Source organism: Leucoraja erinacea, chromosome 14 (assembly GCF_028641065.1).
Source record: "Leucoraja erinacea ecotype New England chromosome 14, Leri_hhj_1, whole genome shotgun sequence".
NCBI lineage: Eukaryota > Metazoa > Chordata > Chondrichthyes > Rajiformes > Rajidae > Leucoraja > Leucoraja erinaceus.
The window spans coordinates 7,440,129-7,460,145 of NC_073390.1; the positions used below are offsets into that span (position 1 = coordinate 7,440,129).

At 45.5% G+C, this 20,017-nt stretch overlaps 1 protein-coding gene across 2 annotated transcripts in view; it reads left to right on the plus strand.

The window, feature by feature from the left end:
- The window catches only part of LOC129703234 (mucin-like protein), a 155,051-nt gene that overhangs the window by 34,088 nt on the left and 100,946 nt on the right, over positions 1 to 20,017 (plus strand). For both annotated transcript variants that reach the window (XM_055645528.1, XM_055645529.1), the window contains 3 exons: positions 7,061 to 7,231; positions 9,407 to 9,592; positions 17,073 to 17,209. In XM_055645528.1, coding sequence (XP_055501503.1) covers positions 7,061 to 7,231; positions 9,407 to 9,592; positions 17,073 to 17,209 — 494 coding nt within the window. The remainder of the gene's footprint in view (positions 1 to 7,060; positions 7,232 to 9,406; positions 9,593 to 17,072; positions 17,210 to 20,017) is intronic.

The window sequence follows — 20,017 nt, forward strand, 5'->3', positions numbered from 1 at the left end:
TTATCCTTAAACTGTGACCCCTTGTTCTGGAATTGGAGAACAATCACATTGGAGTCTGTAATTTAAAGTTTGATGGTATATCACTTTGCAATGATCAGCAAAGTATATTTGCCGTCATTTTGTCCTTCTTACATAATTCTAACACAACACCAACAGGTTTAAATTTTGATGTTACTTTGAGATAGTTTTGGGTGAGACAGAAATTGAACCTCAGCTCTATCCGTGGAGCTACAGAAATGGACGGATGAACTTTAATCCATGAATTTTTTTTAGATTTAGATTCAACTTTATTGTCATTGCACATAGTACAAGTACAGTACAACGAAATGCAGTTTTGCATCTAACCAGGGTGCAAAGTAGTAAAGTGCTGATTAAGACAATATATACAAATGAGGATATTCTGTATATATGTACATAGGCATATACATATATACAGATAGTTGTTACTGTGCAAAAGATTAGCATGTGCTATATTCTGGTGAATAAGAGTTTAACTATAAATTATATAAACTATAAATCATACTGATGAGAAGGCAGGGGGTGGGGTGGGGGGCTAGCGCCGGGCATGTGAGTTCAGCAGGGTAATGGTGTTGGGGAAGAAGCTGTTCCTTAGCCTGCTGGTGCGAGACCTCAGGCTCGTGTACTGCCTCCCTGATGGGAGGAGGGCAAACAGTCCATGGTTGGTGTCTGAGGGGTCCTTAATGATTTTGCCAGCCCGTCTCAGACACCGTGTGCGGTGAAGGACAGCCATGGCAGGGAGCGGGGCACCGATGATGTGCAGAGCGGTTTTCACCACCCGTTGCAGTTGCTTTCCTGTCAGCTGTGGTGCAGCCGCTGTGCCATACTGTAAAGCAGGTGGTCAGGATGCTTTCTATGGTACAGTGGTAGAAGTTCAGATACAGATTCAATTTTAATTGTCATTGTCAGTGTACAGTACAGAGACAACGAAATGCATTAAGGTTGGACAGGATCTGAGGGGACAGGTGAGCTTTCTTAAGCCTCTTCAGAAAGTAGAGGCGCTGCTGCGCCTTTTTAATCAGTTTGGCTGTATTGAGGGACCAGGGCAGATCCTCAGAGATGTGTACCCCGATGAATTTGTAGTTGGAGACGTGCTCCACCTCAGTCCCGTTTATGTGGATGGGGGTGTGTCTGCCGCCTCTGGACTTCCGGTAGTCCACAATGATCTATTTTGTCTTCTATGTGTTGAGGACAAGGTTGTTGTTGGTACACCAGGCTGCCAGGTGCTGGACCTCCTCCCTGTAGGCTGATTCGTTGTTGTCACTGATCAGTCCTACCACCGTGGTGTCATCAGCGAAGTTTATGACGGAGCTGGAGCCATGCATAGGGACGCAGTCATGGGTGAAGAGAGAGTAGAGCAGAGGGCTGAGCACACAGCCCTGTGGACTGGGGTCTGTTAGTGAGGAAATCCAGTGTCCAGTTGCAGAGGGAGGTGTTGATGCCAAGGCCGCTGAGTTTGGTGATCAGACTGGTGGGGATGACAGTATTAAATGCAGAGCTGAAGTCAATGAATAACAACCTGATGTAGAAGTTGTTATTGTCCAGGTGGGTCAGGGCAGAGTGAAGAACCGCTGATATGGCATCCTCTGTTGACCTGTTGGGCCAAAAGGCAAACTGGGGATCGGGGTCCAGTGTGGATTTGAGGTGAGTCAGGATCAGTCTCTCGAAGCACTTCGCGATGATGGGGGTGAGTGCCACTGGGCGGAAGTCGTTGAGACTCCCTGAAGCTGACTGTTTGGGCATTGGCACGATGGTTGTGGTCTTGAGGCAAGTAGGGACGACACCCTGGGCTAGTGACAGATTGAAGATGTCAGTGAAGACCAGGGATAGTTGTCCAGCACATGCCCTGAGCACACGACCGGGGATGCCGTCAGGGCCGGCAGCTTTGTGCTCATTCACTTCGCTCAGTGCGCCTTGTACAGCAGAGGTGGAGAGACTGAGGGGCTGTTCATTCGAGGGTGGGGCAGCTTTAATGACTGGTGTTTTATTGTCCTGGTCAAAACGAGCATAGAAATTGTTTAGGTCGTCAGGAAGGGAGACGTAATTGGCTGGGGGGAGGGGGAGGGGTGTTAACTTTGTTGTAGTCCGTGATGGACTTGATGCCTTGCCACATGTGTCTGGGGTCGAAGTTATTTTGAAAATGCTCCTCGATCTGCAGCTTGTGTTTGTGTTTTGCGCTCCTGATTCCCTTTTTCAGATTGGCCCTGGATGAGTTGTATCCCTCAGCGTCACCAGATCTGAAAGCGGCATCATGAGCCTTCAGCAAGAGTCTGACCTCTCTGTTCATCCACGGCTTCTGATTAGGGAGGGTCTTTATTTGCTTGTGGGTTGTGATGTTGTCGGTGCAGGATTTTAAGTATTCCAAAACAGATGAGGTGTATGTTTCAATATCCACTTGAGAGTCAAAGGTGGCCTGAGTGGCAAATAAACTCCAGTCTGTTTGCTGAAACTGCCCCTGTAGGCCAAACCTTCTCTGTCCTCACAGTGGGTTTCACACGTCTGATGAGACGTGTGTATTTGGGGAGCAGGAACAGAGAGAGGTAAATGTAAGGGGAAAACAAAGAATTAATGGCAAGACCCTTAATAGCATTGATGTACAGAAGGGTCTTGGGTTCCAAGACCATAACTCCTTAAAAGCAGCGACAAAAGTAGACAGAGTGGTAAGGAAGACATTGTTGATTTCATTGGTGCGGGAGCATTGAGTATAAACGTCAGGGAATTATGATGCAGTTTCAGGCCCGTACAAAGCTTTTTAAAAAGGGGGGTGGCATGATGGGATTACACAAAACTTAATGTGAAATAATGTGCGCGCTCAGGGAGTTTAGATGCTCTCTGATGCATTCTGAGTCTTATTTTGGAGCATTTTTGCACCAAATTTCTGACTAATATTTCAGAAATTAACTGGAATCTGAGAGGTGGCTTTTTTACACAAAGGGTGCTGGGTGTATGTAACAAACTGCCAGAGGAGGTAGTTAAGGCTGGGACTATCCTAATGTTTAAGAGACATTTGAACACGTACATGGATAGGACAGGTTTAGATGGATATGGGCCTAACGCATGTGAGTGGGACTAGTTTAGATGGGACATGTTGGTCGGTGTGGACAAGTTGGGCTGAAGGGCCTGTTTCCACACTGCACCATTCTATGACTAAAAAGTGAAGAAGAAAAATGCGTGTAGATAAGTAGATCAGAGAGAGGTTTTTGGGTGGAAAGGAACTTGGGAAAGGAGGGGGGAGAGTGGGCTTGGGCAGATGGGTGAAGGGAAAATAGTCACAAAGTGCTGGAGTAACTCAATGGGTCAGGCAGCATCTGCGGAGAATATGAATAGGCGACGTTTCACAGAGTGCTGGAATAACTCAGCTGGTCAGGCAGCATCTGTGAAGAACATGGATAGGTGACATGTCACAGAGTGCTGGAGTAACTCAGTGAGTCAGGCAGCATCTCTGGAGAAAAGGTATAAATTATATTTCAGGTCAAGACCATTCTTCAGTAATTTTCATAATGTGACATGCATAGACATTCCTGAATGTTACCCAAACCATCGTGAGCTACTTTGTTACGGTGCTTGCCCTCTCCTATAACGTCTCTGCTGCCTTGGGTGATGCAGGATAGGACACAAGCTTTGGGACATGGTGTGAAGCTGTTGCCGTCTGTCCCAGCCTGGTAAAAACCTGGATGGAGTGGATTTGGATAGGATGTTTCCACTACTGGGAAAGCATTGGACCAGTGGCCACAGCCTCAGAATTAAAAGACATTCCTTTAGGAAGGAGATGAGCAGGAATTTCTTAAGTCAGAGGGTGGTGAACTGTGGAATTCATTGCCACAGGCAGCTGTGGAGGTCAAGTCAATGGACATTTTTCAGGATGAGATTGATAGATTCTTGATTTATACGGGTGTCGGAGGTAATGGGGAGAAGGCAAGAGGATGGTTTTGAGAGGGAAAGATAGATAGTCATGGTGATACAATGTGGAAACAGGCCCTTTGGCCCTGCATGTCTCATCTGCACTTGTCCCACCTACCCACGTTTGATCCATATCCCTCCAAATCTGTCCAATCCATGTACCTGTCTAACTGTTTCTTAAATGTTGTAATAGTCCCTGCCTCAACTACCTCCTCTGGCAGCTTGTTCCATACACATACCACCCTTTTTGTGAAAAACATACCTCTCAGATTCCTATTAAATCTTTTGCCCTTCACCTTAAACTTGTGTCCTCTGCTCCTCGATTCACTTACTCTGGACAAAAGATTCAGCCATATCTATCCAAATCATGATTTTATACACCTCTATTAGATCATCCCTCATCTTCCTGTGCTCCATGAAATAGAGTCCCAGCCTACTCAACTTCTCCTGATAGCCCTCTAGTCCTGGCAACATCCTCGTAAATCTTCACTGTACCCTTTCCAGTTTGATGACATCTTTCCTATAACATGGTGCCCAGACCTGAATACAATACTCTGAATGCGGCCTCACCAATTTCTTATACAACTGCAACATGACCTCCCAACCTCCATACTCAGCCTGACCCGCTGAGTTACTCCAGCACTCTGTGAAATGTCATAGGTCAAGAAGGCTCACCAGCGTCTCTTCTTCCTGAGGAGACTGAAGAAGGTCCATCCGTCTCCTCGGATTCTGGTGAACTTCTACTGCAGCACCATCGAGAGCATCCTTACCAACTGTATCACAGTATGGTATGGCAACTGCTCTGTCTCCGACCGGAAAGCACTGCAGAGGGTAGTGAAAATTGCCCAACGCATCACCGGTTCCTCGCTCCCCTCCATGGAGTCTGTCCAAAGCAAGCGTTGTCTGCGACGGGCGCTCAGGATCGCCAAGGATTGCTCTCACGCCAACCACAGATTGTTTACCCTCCTACCAACCGGGCGGCGCTACAGGTCTCTCCGTTGCCGGACCAGCAGGTCCAGGAACAGCTTCTTCCCTGCGGCTGTCACACTACTCAACACTGTACCTCGGTGACTGCCAATCGCCCCCCCCCCCGGACACTCCTCCCACAGGAAAAACACTATGACTGTATGCTTGTAAATAGATTTATTTATTGAAATCATATTCTATGTCGCTCTTCCAGGGAGATGCTAACTGCATTTCGTTGTCTCTGTACTGTACACTAACAATGACAATTAAAGTTGAATCTGAATCTGAATCATAGAACAGGGCAAGATTCGCAAGTTTGCTGATGATAGAGAAGTGAGTGGTTTTGCAGATAGTGAAGATTGTTATGAAAGATTGCAGCAGGATCTGGATCAATTAGACAGGTGGGCAGAGGAATGGTTGATGGTTACATGGTTCCTTGAACGTCGTGTCGCAGGTATATCAGGTGGTCAAAAAGTATTTTGGCACTTTGGCCTTCATCAGTCAGAGTATTGAGTATAGAAGTTGGGAAATCTTTCCTTCTCAAACCCATTCTCCTGCATTCTCCCCATTACCTCCGAAACCCGTATCAATCAATAATCTATCAATCTCCTCCCAGTGGGGGTGGTGTGGGCCCAGTGGGGGTAGCGTGGGCCCAGTGCGCATCAGCGGGGGTGGTGTGGGCCCAGCAGGGGTCAACGAGGGTGGCGTGGGCCCAGCGGGGGTGGCGTGAGCCTAGCGGGGATGGCATGGGCCCAGCGGGGGTGGTGTGGGCCTAGCGGGGGTCAGCGGGGGTGGTGTGGGCGGGAGATGGCTTGGGCCCCGGCGGCGGGGAAGAGGCGAGTGGAGCCGGCCCCTCGCAGCGGCATCTGGCGTTGGGGTTACAGCCGCTGGTTTCAGATTCAGCCACTCCCGCCCGGCATCAGGAGAACGGAGAACTGGCCCTTTCCAAAGTGGAAACGCTGATTTTTTCCTCTGGGGGGGAAAGGGTGGTGCGGTCGCACCCAATGCACCACCACCCCTTCGGACGGCCATGCCGTTTTATAGGACTTCAATTAGGTCACAGTTGGAATATTATGTTCTGGTCTCACAAATTATGAATGAGATGGAGGCTTTGGACTGGTACAGAGGAGTTTTACTGGAATGATGCTTGGATTAGGAGGAGCGGTTGGGCAGATGTGGATAGTTTTGTCTGGAATGATGGAGATTTAGGCAAAACCTGATAGAAGTACATAAAATTGTGAGAGGCATAGAAAGGTTGGACAGTCAGAACTTTGTCCCCAGGATAAAACTATTAAACACTAGAGGTTATAGCTTTATCGTGAGAGGGGCAAATTTTAAAGGAGATGCGTGGGTTAAGGCAAAGGAGGGTGGTGAGTGTCTAGAACGCTCTGCGGACAATGGTGGTAGAGGCAGATACGATAGTGACATTTAGTAGACCTTTGCATAGGCACATACATATGAAGGAAATAGCGGAATATAGATTATCTGCAGCAGATAAGAGTTGGAATTGACATCATGTTTGGCACACACATTGTGGGCCAAAGGGCCTGTTCCTGTGTTGTTCTGTTCTATTTTCTATGGAGCCTATAATTTTAGCATGTGCCCATTGGATTCTCAGCAAAACTGTAATTGCCAAGGATAAATAAAAAGATAATGATTTAATTCCAGTTGTGGTCAACAAGAAAGTAACAGGATGTCTTTTTGACCATCATCCTGTTTTAATCAATCACATCAATCAATTGACCTGAAAGGAAATTTCCAGTCTCCTCTCATGCAGGCCATCAAGTAAAAGCTGCAGATAGACACAGAATGCCAGAGTAACTCAGAGGGACAGGCAGCATCTCTGGAGAGAAGGAATGGGTGATGTTTCGGGTCTATACCCTTCTTCAGACTCTTCAGAAGTAAAAACTGCATATGGTCTTCAGTGATGCTGCTGGGTGCCATTTGCAGGTGTTACAATAGACTGGTGGGCTTTGCATGGCTGTCCTTTCCTGTGCTGGCAAAAACTGTGACTAAGTCACTTGAGGGGAATTAGCTGCCCAGCTCGAGAAATCTAAACTTTTAATGCCTTTATTCATGGCAACAGTATTACTGATGATTATCAAGAGAACATAAGCACTGATTTTCCTCCTCATCCATTTGAAGCAAAATTGTGTAACAAACTGCCTTTGTATAGTTTTCAGATAACGGGCTGATTGTATTTCAACGCAAGAATTATTATGTACAATTGATATATTCATATCCATTCAATGAATTCAATCGGTTTTTGCCTAACACGCCATCAATGATTGCGGTATTCTGGGATGATGCTGACTTGAGAAGAGGAACAGGATGTATGTACTATCAGGTAAGGAAGATTACACTTCACCTTTCACCGGGAATTATTTTTTTAACAATTTGACGATATATGAATAAGTCGACAATGTTTTAAAATTTATTTAAGCTTTCAACATTACAAAAACCCTTTCTAGGATGCTGCACTCTAAAGGGATTGGAAAATTCATTATTTTGCATCAAAGTTCAATTTCAACCTGAGCTTTGGTTGCAAGAAACCAGGCATTGCATAATTCTGCATTTCATTGTGTCACCTAGTTGTTGACTACTGAAGCTGGACTAATAAAGATCATCATTGGCACAGTCCAGCAATATTATAGTGTTGTTGGAGATCATTTGGGGACAGAAGGGGTTAGATGGCAGATGGTATGATGGTGAAGGGAGGGGAGAAATGAGAGGAATACATCAGATAGATGCCCAGATGGTCTCTTGCCCAGAGTAGGTGAATCGAGGGCCAGACGACATAGGTTTAAGGAGAAAAGATTTAATAGGAATCTGAGGGGCAACTTTTTCACACAAAGGGTGGTGGGTGTATGGAACAAGCTGCCAGAGGAGGTAGTCGGACTGGGACTATCCCAATATTTAAGAAACAGTTAGACAGGTGCATGGATAGGACAGGTTTGGAGGGATATGGACCAAACGCAGGCAGATTGGACTAGTGTAGCTGGGACATGTTGGCCGGTGTGGGCAAGTTGAGCTGAAGGGCCAGACTCCGCACTGTATCACTCTAGGACTCTACGTGCACGTGTGTGGGGGAAGAGGAGGAGCTCTACAGACACATGACTATTGAGAGGAAAATTGAATCACAAAAAAAACATGACCAGCACGTTGAGAATCAAGGTACAAGGCATTTTTTTGGTAAAGGGATTGGAGCAGGAAGGAATAGTTGAGGCATTGAATAAAAGAGCATGAAGCAATGCTCCAATGTTAAAACATGTTGGTCAGACCTCAGCTGGAGTACTGCATGGTACTGGTCAGCACTCTATAGGAAGGGTGCGATAGTACTAAAGAGGGTGCAGAGCAGATTCATCAGGATGTTGCCTAGGATGGAATGGTTTAGCTGAGAAGAAACTGGAGAGACTGGCTCTGTTTACATAGAAACATAGAAAATAGGTGCAGGAGGAGGTCATTCGGCCCTTCGAGCCAACACCGCCATTCATTGTGATCATGGCTGGTTGTCCCCTATCAATAACCCGTGCCTGCCTTCTCCCCATATCCCTTTGAGTGAAAGATATTAAGAGGGGACATGAATGAGGTAGAAACATAGAAAATAGGTGCAGGAGTACAAAATCAGTACACGTTCCTGCTTTCTCCCCATATCCCTTGCTTCCGTTAGCATTAAAAGCTATATCTAACTCTCTCTTGAAAACATCCAGTTAATTGGCCTCCATTGCCTTCTGTGGCAGAGAATTCCACAGATTCACAACTCTCTGGGTGTCAACGTTATTCCTCATCTTAGTCCTAAATGGTGTTCCCCTTATTCTTACACTGTGACGCCTGGTTCTGAACTCCCCCAACATCTGGAACATTTTTCCTGCATCTCGCCTGTTCCATCCCTAAAGAATATTATATGTTTCTATAAATCACCTCTCATCCTTCTAAATATATATAACATTATATGGTAAATATAACTAAAGGTATATAACATTATAAAGGGTATAGGCAGGGTTGACTACAGAAAAGATTTCAGTCTTCAGAAACAGGTATGAATAAAAATGTCAGACATAGATTTAGGATAAAGGATAAGAGATTTGGAGGGGATCTGTGGGGTACCTTTCAACCAGAGAGTGTGAAGTACCTGAGTGGTAGAGGCAGAGATGCTCATAGCGTTTAAGAAGTGTATGAATGAGCACTTAATGATAGAAGGATACTGAACTAACTAGCTGATAGAGTAACCATAGAGTAACACCTGTATAATGTAATACTTGTATATTGAACCACTTCTGAACTCCAGGACAGAATTTCCGAAGGATAGCTCAATCTGCCTACATTATTGTAGATATAATGCTACACCAAAACATACATTTCTACTCTTCTATGTTTGAAATAATTTCTGCCCTGCCATATACAAATTGTTGCTCATAATAATTTGCTTGCGGTTAGAAACTTTACATGTTTCACAAAATACTTCAGTATATGTACATGGCAGAAGTAAACTAATCACAGCATATTTTCAATTACGTTTTAGGCATTTGATTTTCAAGTCAGGACAGATATTCACAGTCGGAATTTTAAGGAAACACTTAAGACAGTAGTCAATGAACTTTATGGATCAGAACTTGGCATCTTGAGCTTTGAACCTACATGGGCACTGAGGATCACCTGGGAAAATATACTTCCGTTCACTGGATATACCAATGATGACGCTCAAGAGGTATCTATTTATTAATTACATTTCCATTTCTGGCTGAATTTAAACAAACTTCGACGGGCTCAGATATACCATAAGGTAGGCGACCTGCTCACAGCCCAGTTTTACAGTCTAACTTATTACGGCATTTATACATATTTATCTGCACATTCCATGCACCTGCAACATTATATTCTGCACTCTGTTTTCTCTTTTGTGCCACCTGTTGTACTGGTGTGTGGTCTGACTTGCTTGTACAGAACACAAAACCAAGTTTATTCACAGCATCTTGGTATGTAACGATAATAAACATCACTGTTCAGCATACATGCGAACATGAAAAGTAACAGCAGGAGTGGGCCATACACCCCCTCATACCTATGTAGGAAGGAGCTGCAGTTGCTAGTTTAAATTGATGATAGAAACAAAAAGCTGGAGTAACTCAGCGAGCAGGACAGCATCTCTGGAGAAAAGGAATAGGTGACATTTCAGGTTGTTTGAAGAAGGGTTTCGACTCAAAATATCACCTGTTCCTTTTCTCCAGAGATGCTGTCTGACCTGCTGAGTTACTCCAGCTTTTTGTGTCCCTCCCCCCTAATGCTTTCTGTGCTCTTTATGAAGATCCATATTCACTTGAGTGTCACTTCTCTCACTAAATCCCATATCTATTAATTATTTTAATATCCTAAAATCTATCACTTTCTGTTTTAAATATATTAAATAACCAAGACACCACAGTCCCCTTGGATAGAACATTTCAAAGTTTCACTATCCTCTGGGTGCAAAGGTTTCTGCTCATGTCAGTCCTGAAAGGCCATACGTTATTTTAAGACCATCATCTGTTTGAGGTTCCCAACCACATGGCAAGACATGGAGGTCAGACCTGCTGACATCCCCTGTGTTATAATTGGTGATCCTTTCATAGATTCGGAGTAGTGTCAGATTCTGGGTCTGAGAATCACTGGTTTCATTTATGATCTTCCATGTGTGGATTTGGATGTAAAGAAGAACAAAACTATCTTTAACCGTTTTTCTTTAATTTAATATTTTTAATGTATTTATGTGTGTTATTTAACAATCGTTAAAATATTACCAGTGAAAAACCAATACTAGTTTTAAATATCTTTTGAAGATCTTAAAATCAATTCAAGAGTCGAGAGTCAAGAGTCAAGAGTCAATTTAATTGTCATTTGGACCCCTGGAGGTCCAAACGAAATGCCGTTTCTGCAGCCATACATTACACACAAATAGACCCCAGACACAACATAATTACATTTAACATAAACATCCATCACATAGCTGTAATGGAAGGCCAAATAAACTAATCTCTCCACTGCACTCTCCCCCCCCCCCCCCCGATGTCAGAGTCAAAGTCATAGCCCCCGGCTGGCGATGGCGATTGTCCCGCGGCCATTAAAGCCACGCCGGGTGGTGCGAGGTCGCACACCGGGTCTTGGTGTTGGAGCCCCCGGTGTGCGCTCGCAGAGTCCGCGGCCATTCCAGCCGCGCGGGGCAGTGATGTAGGCCCCGCTCCAGGAGCTCTTCAACCCCGCAACTCGGGCGGGAGAAGTCGCCGTTGCAGGAGCCCCGAAAAGCGGTCTCCCTCCAGGGACCCGCGGGCTCCCGGTGCCGTCGTCCACAGACCCGTCGTTGGAGCCTCCGACTCTCCGGTAGCAGCAGCAGCAGCAGCAGCAGCAGCATCAGCGCTCCTCCACCGCTCCACCCGCTCCGGACTCGGCCAGCTCCGCGACGGCAATGGTGAGTCGTCACCTGAGTCCCCGGCTTCTTCCCGTTGGAGGCCGCTCCTCGTTGCGGCCTCAACGACACCTGAGACCCGACGAGAAAAGGTCGGGTCTCCAGTGCAGGGAGAGATTCAAAAGTTTCCCCCCCCCCCCCCCCACCCCCCCCCCACCCCCCCCACCCCCCCCCCCCCCCCCCCCCCACACACACCCCAACATAAAATAACAAAAACTACATAAAAACACAGACAAAAAATAATAAAAACGCGGACAGGCTGCAGAGGCCGCTGCTGGCCAGAGCCGCGCCGCCTACCGGATTTGGTGGCATGGTGCTGCACCAATGACAATAACAATGCACTAATGACAATTCATTTTACTTCGGAGTCACGTGAGTGACTTCGTGAAGAAGCCCGCTCAGGGCGCAGGTGCGGCATTACGCCAGCAAGTGCAACAGCGGCGGCAGCTGGAGTCAGGCTCTCCAGCTGCACATTAAAAACGCACCATCAGGTAAGTGAACGGTGCGTTGGGAAACCGGAGGGAGTTTGGTGTTGGTTCTTTGTTAGGAAACATGTCCCAACGCAGAAAACTCGCTTCTAGACCTGCCCGTGCTTTAACTCCACCGGAGGAGTCGATTCCAGCGGGGTAGCAACCGGTGGTACTACCGCTTGAACAGCGGTTTGAAATTCCCCAGACCGAGCCGGTCCCAGTCACGCCAGAGCCTACACGGCGGGCTGGGAAAGCCACCCGGAAGACAAACCGGCCGGTCGATTCCGACTCGTCGGGGGGGGGAAATGTCCACCCCAAAGCGGAGGAGAGACAGCCGCTTAAGCTGCATCCAGCAGCTATTGGAGGGGATGGTCTACCGAGAGCAGCAGCGCTCTCGGACAGACAGGACAGGCGCCCCCTCCATGGTGTTGAGTCCGGCACCTCCCTTTGCGACCTCGGACCAGGAATGGGAGGTTAGCATCGGTGACCAGGGCAGGGCTGGTCTGAGTATGGGGCAGGCGGAAGGAGTCGAAAGAGAGCAGGGTGTGCAGGAAGAGCTGCTGGGGGTCGTAAGCCGATTTGTCGCTACCCCACGGGTTGGAGCGCCGCTGGAGCCAAGGATGGCTGCCAGCATTAACCATCTCTCCAACAAGCCACTGCAGGAGAAGGTGCTCGCCCAAGTGCTTGAGGAGCACACAGCCCCGGACAATTGTGAGGCTCTCAAAGTCAAGAGCCTCAATCCTCAGATATGGGGCAATGTGGGGGGACCAATTCGGACACAGGAGGTCAAACTTCAGCGCATACTTCGCCTCCTCACGGCGGCAATAACAGCCTATGCGCGGGGTGTCGAGACCGAAGAGATGACCACTCACCAACAAGATGTCCTTGCACTAATGTGCACAACACAATACGAGCTAAATAATCTAAGAAGAGAGAACATCAAGCCGGCCCTCAATCCAAAATTTGCAGGGTTATGCAAAACTCCATCAGTCGAGACCGACTCATTCTTATTTGGGAAGGACTTGAACAAACAGCTAAAAGAGATGGAGGAGGCGTCCAAGACCTTTAGCCTCATGAGGGCAGTACCGGCGACGAACATACCAAAGCTTTTCATTCCACCCAGGCGGCAGCACACCACTGTATCTACCAGTCGGCGTCCCGAATATGCGACTGGTCAAAGCTTGGGGCCGCACTATCCCCAGAGACCTTTTTTAGGTCAGGGCCCGCAGCGGACCCCCTGGAAAATGCGCCTCCCCCCAACATCGCCAGCACGTTGACAGGGAAGAACACTGAAAAAGAAAAAACCACAACCCCGCCAATAACCATGGAGGTAGGTGGATCTGGTTCCTACCCGCATATCGAGAATAAGGGTGACTTACTAACGGGGGGAAGGTTACACTTGTTCAAAGAAGCATGGGGAAGGATCACTGATGATAAATATATACTTAATAGTATTCGAGGGTATAAAATAGAATTTATCTCAAAAATACCGCCAGTTCAACATGTGCCCGAAAGGGTATTTGTACTCTCCAATAAGGAACAACAGGAGGGACAAGCTGAACTGGTGAGGCTTATAAACAAAGGGGTCATAGAAAAAACTAGTCATGAGCCCTTTGAATTTGTTTCCAACATATTTACTAAAAGTAAAAAGGATGGTGGATGTCGCATCATCATTGACTTAACATCCCTGAATGAATTTGTTAAGTATGTACATTTCAAAATGGAAACATTTGTGACTGCTAGACAACTGATTTCCAAAGGGTACTATATGGCCAGCATTGATCTCAAAGATGCTTACTATCTAGTACCTATACATAAGGATTATAGCAGATATCTTAAATTTATCTGGATGGGGGAGCTTTGGCAGTATAAAGCACTGCCTAATGGGCTTACTTCAGCTCCAAGACTATTCACAAAAATATTAAAACCAGCCATGGCAAAGTTAAGAAAACTAAACCATATAGTCATGGCATATTTGGACGACATCCTCATAGTTGGGAAAACTATGGAATTGGCTGTAGCAGCAGTGTCAGCTACTAAACAGCTCCTAGAGACTCTAGGCTTTGTCTTACATCCAGATAAATCCAAGTTAAATCCATCCACAATTATGGACTATCTGGGTTTCACAATTAACTCAGTCCAAATGACTATTACCCTGCCAAGGGGAAAGATGATTGCATTGGTACAATCATGTAATAACTTAAAGATAAAGAAAAGACCAACTATTCGACAAGTGGCAGCAGTAATTGGCAAAATGGTAGCAGCATTTCCAGCTATCCAATTTGGACCTTTGCACTATCAAAATTTACAAAGAGCAAAGATAAAGGCACTAAAACAACACAAAGGTCATTATGACCGGGTCATGACGTTACCCCCTGAAGCGATATCAGAGCTACAGTGGTGGATACAAAATATTTGGCACAGTTATAGTCCTATTGTTATTACTAATGCTACTTTAGTACTCCAAACAGATGCTAGTGCTCAAGGCTGGGGAGCAACTAACTCCATATCCAGCACAGGTGGTAGATGGACTAACTTAGAATCATCATTACTATCTACACTGGGCATTAATTCTTTGGAAATGTTGGGCGCCTTTTATGGTTTGAAAGCATATGCATCCAATATGCATCACTTGCATGTTAGATTACAAATAGATAATACAACGGTGGTGGCTTATATTAACCATATGGGCGGCATAAAATCTTTATCATGCGACAAATTGGTCAATACGATTTGGCAATGGTGTGTCGAAAGACATATTTGGCTTTCAGCTACCTATCTACCAGGTAAGCTAAACACAGTGGCAGACACCAGGTCACGTAAATTCAATGACAACATCGAATGGATGTTAAATCCTAAAACATTCGCTCAAATTGTAAAGCAATATGGGAAGCCAGATATAGATTTATTTGCATCAAGACTGAATCACCAACTACCTATCTATGTCGCGTGGGAACCAGATCCGGAGGCAGCAGCGGTAGATGCATTCACGCTGGATTGGGGAAAGTTTGTTTTCTATGCCTTTCCTCCCTTCTGCCTCATCAGTCGGGTACTTCGAAAAATCCAGATGGATTCAGCATCTGGAATTTTGGTAGTGCCCGACTGGCCTACACAGCCATGGTTCCCAATACTCCATGACATGGTGGTGGAAGCACCTATGGTGTTCCCCAGTCCTCCAGGGTTACTGACTCACCCAGTATCAGGCATCAGCCACCCATGCCACCAAGACATGAATCTCCTGGGTTGCAGATTCTAGACCGAACTTACCTGGACCTGGGGTTATCGCAAACAAACCATCACCACCATGTCAGCATCCCTGAGAACATCTACAAAGAGGCAGTACCTAACCAACATCAGGAAATGGGAAACGTACTGCCAGAAAACGGGGACTGCTTACAAAACAGCCACAGTAGCGAATGTTCTGGAGTTCCTGGCCGATTTACATCATCGTGAAGATATGAGCTACAGTGCCATCAACACGGCACGTAGTGCACTCTCCAACTACCTCAAACCTGCAGGACATCAGCCCATGGGATCCCATCCGCTGGTGGTCAAACTAATGAGGGGCATATTTAACAGCAAGCCCCCCAACCCCAGATATACACAAATTTGGGATGTCAGTATTGTACTTGCATACCTTCGGGACAGACCACCAGCAAGATCTCTCAGTTTAGAGCAATTGACTTTAAAAACGCTCATGCTGATGGCGCTAGTATCTGCTCAGAGGGTCCAGTCCTTACACAAACTACGACTGGACAGCATGGAAACAACGTCAGATCAGATAACCTTCACAATACAAGGTCTGATAAAGCAGTCCAGGCCAGGAACATCCAACACGCTAGTAGAATTCCGGGCTTACCCACCAGAGCCACGATTGTGTGTGGTGACCCACATAAACATTTACATTGACACAACCCATAATATCCGAGGAAGTGAGAGAGCCTTATGGGTCAGCCACAGAAAGCCACATGGCAGGGTAACAAGCCAAACCATTTCAAGATGGTTAAAACAGGTATTGGAAGCTGCTGGGATAAACATTAATATATTTAAATCTCATTCCACCAGGGCAGCATCCACATCATCGGCAGCAAGGATGGATGTGCCTATTGACATTATCCTCAACAAAGCAGGATGGTCAAGGGAATCCACATTCCGAACATTTTATCATAAGCCGTTGGTGAAACCTGACGTATTTGCAGCCAGAATTTTAGAAACTGCAAATATTTAATTTAAAGCCCGGGGGAGCTATTTTTCTTTTGTTGTTGTTAATAAATACCGTTTTGTTTTCAAAACAGATTCATTGGTTGATTACAATAACACTTCCTTCCTCAAGAGCTTTCGGTAGTGAGTGAGTAAAACTGTTACACGATTTGAAATCACAGAGCTTTGAAATCTTCACGAAGTCACTCACGTGACTCCGAAGTAAAATAGTAAGATTAAACGAGAACTTACCAGTTTGAAGTTTGATCTGTATTTTATGAGGAGTTACGATGAGGGATTACGTGCCCTCCGCTCCCACCCTCATTACATGGATCAAACTGATAATTGATGTCTCTTTATTCTTTACTATGTTACTTCAAATACGTGTCTGTCTGTGATTCCACACCGCTGCTTGGAAGCATGCCGCACCTGCGCCCTGAGCGGGCTTCTTCACGTAATCCCTCATCGTAACTCCTCATAAAATACAGATCAAACTTCAAACTGGTAAGTTCTCGTTTAATCTTACTATTTGGTGGCATGGTGCTGCAGCAGAGGTGTTGCTGTCTTACAGCGCCAGAGACCCAGGTTTGATCCTGACTACGGGTGCTGTCTGTTCAGAGTTTGTATGTTCTTCCCGTGACCTGCGTGGGTTTTCTCCGATCTTTGGCTTCCTCCCACACTCCAAAGACATACAGTTCTGTAGGTTAATTGGCTTGGTATTAATGTAAGTTGTCCCTCGTGTGTGTAGGATGATGTTAGTGTGCGGGGGATCGCTGTCGGTGCGGACTCGGTGGGCCGAAGAGCCTGGTTCAGCACTGTATCACTAAAGTAAACTAAACAAAACTAGAAATTTTTCAAAGATCCAAAATCTCCTCACCACCTCCGCCCATCCATCTTGGCACTGCCAGCTGTCTAAGTTTGTGCACTGAAGATTCAATATTTGGTTCCACACAAGTTCAGATGTGCTGGAACCATAGAAAGTGATTCTAGGCAGCGGAAACATTCCAACATGAACTGGCACACCGACACCTTAACTCTACAGTAATGAAATAACATGGCTGACTTTTTTTCTTTTTCAGACCAATACGTACCAAGCAACTTTAGTAAGTGATGGTATATTCTCCTTCTGCTTAATTCAATTCAAAGATGGTGGAATGAACTGGAAATATTTAGAAAGACCGAGAGGACAACCTAATGCCTTGATGGGATTTTACAGGTACAAGAACACAATCGGGACTTGTGTATTGTAATACAGATTACTGAGTCACAAGTTGCTAGTGTAGGAAGGAACTGCAGATGCTGGTTTACATCGAAAATGGACACAAAAAGCTGGAATAACTCAGCTGGTCGGTCAGCATCTCTGCAGAAAAGGAATGTGACGTTTTTGGTCAAGACCCTTCTTCAGATTAATATCGCTATGAATTTTCAATATCAATGATTGAGACATAATCAGTGAGCCACAATTTTGTTTTGCTAATTGGGGAATCTTCAGCATCTTCATGTGTTTGATTTCAGAAACATTGATTCTGCAATCGGAGACATAAAGCAATGCTGCAAACTGAGCTCAGATGTTGAACATAGAATCTTCAGGGCCATCACAACTTAGGCTAAATGTCCTATATAAGTTCATAAGTGATAGGAGCCATTCAATTGTGGCTGATCTATCTTTCTCTCTTTCACCCCATTCTCCCGCATTCTCCACATAACCTCTGAAACTCTTCCTAATCAAGAACCTATGAAAGTAATTAGCTAAATAACCTACATCAGATCTGAGGAACTGTAGGAGGTTTTTATCCATTGATTTTAATGGAAGAGATTGGCTGTAAGAGACCCAGATAACAGCATTTAAATTATAACTTGCTACTTTAGGAAGGTTTTGCGTGGTTTTTATAAATTACTAGACCTGTACATTGCTCCCCAACGCAATATTCCACCACTCACCCGTTCCCCCAACGCAACCCGTTCCCCAACGCAATATTCCACCACTCACGCATAGCTCCCAACTGCGCAGGCATGGCTCATTCCTCCTCATCTCCCAGATCTCCCTCCTCCACCTCTTCATCCTCCCTCTTTAATCCCTAGGGAGGGAGGGGGGTAGAGAGGGTGGGGGTGTAGTGAGGGTTACATTTTTACATCTGCAATGTCATGATGGTCACATCATAGAAAATCTCGCCCAGCAATTTACAAAAGATAATGGTAGACATAAAATGGTGGAGTAATTCAGCGAGACTGGCAGCATCTCTGGAGAGGAGAAATGGGTGAAGTTTCAGGTCGAGACCCATCTTCAGACTGATCTGTCTGTCTGAAGAAGGGTCTCGACCCGAAACGTCACCCATTCCTTCTCTCCAGAGGTGCTGCCTGTCCCGCTGAGTTACTCCACCATTTTGTGTCTACGTTCGATTTAACCGAGTATTTGCAGTTCCTCCCTTATAAAAGAAAATGTTGTTTTCAACAAAAGTCAATGGTGAGCTTTGTCAATTCACCAGTGATTGCAAAATCTTGGCCATTATTTTATTTGCAGGCCCGTACGAAGCTTTTCAAAAAGAGGGGTGGCATGACAGGATTACAAAAATTTGATGTGAAGTTATTTTATCACGAGCGTGAAACCCCTCGCGGCCGGGGTTTTAGTTGATCTCTGTTGCACTCTGAGCCTTATTTTGGAGCATTTTTGCACCAGATATATGACCAAGATTTCAGAAATAATTTTGGTGGAGTCAAGATTAATAATTGCAGAGCTGCCAAGTTTCACCGAGCATTTCCGTATTTTGATGGCTGAAAATCAGTATTTTGTTGGGGAAATCGGTATTTCTCACTTAAATGCAATGGAACGTACTACACAGAAACTGGATTTTTGAAAATCAATGTTTTGCATGCAACCTCATGTATTCTCAAATATCATTATGGAATACTGAAAATCAGTACTACTGAATTGTGAAACCATTTTTGATATGTCAATTTATAATTCTTGATTTTGATTCCATAACATAAAAATATATAATAATATACATTAATTTTGCAATTCATCATATAATTTACTAAACAATCAAACATGCTGGCATAATCATTCAGGTGCTCCTGGATGTATATTGCCATTTACCCCTACTACTAATGCAAAGGCATTCGTTGGCCTTAGCCTATAAGCCATTTTTCTGGTTCCACGAATATAGCACCTCAGACCAGTTTATCTAGCATGGCAGTCCTCAGTTTGTTAATGCTGTCAAAGCATGTGTCATTCTGCAGAACAATGATGTATGTGGCCCTACTTCTACCTCTTCTTGCAGTGCCACTTTTGGTCTCCCGAAGTGTGACTTTATCTTTAATGGCAGTGTTCAGTTCGTTAATGCTGTCCAAGGCCTGTGTCATTCCGCAGCTAGTACACTGATGTAGGGAGCGCGACTTCTACCTCTTTTTGCAGTGCCCTGTTTGGGCTCCCAAAGTGTGAGGGGATTAGCAGACAGTTCAGGGTTCCTCTCACAGACTTTGACAACACTCTTGGCACACCAGCATATATTGCCATTTAGCCATAAATCACATTTTTCCAGTTCCATTTTCCGAGAATGTAACTGCAAACCTAGTCACCACTTTGTCCAAGTCATGGGCAAAGTCACAGTGAATGTACATTAAGGCAAGTGCAGACAGCCTGTCATTGCTCATGGAAGTCCTGGGTAGTGATGTAGGCAAGAGCGGAACTCGCTATCAAAATATGGAGGGGACGGGGCACACAATTTTTTTGGCGGGCATGCGCGCATGCGCACACTCACACACACACACACACTCGCGAGGCTTCGGAGGCTCAATCCAGTGCTAAATGCAGCTCAACTCTGCCTGTCTCACCGGGTTAATTACAGCCCTGTCTGGACTGACGGGATACCAGCGCTGCTTCTTCACGCTGGCCATATTTCCCTCGTCCACAATTTGAGCGCCCTGGAGAGGAAAAGACTACAAAAAGTAGTAAACACTGCCCAGCCCATCATCGGCTCTGACCTTCCTTCCATCGAGGAGATTTATCGCAGTCGCTGCCTCA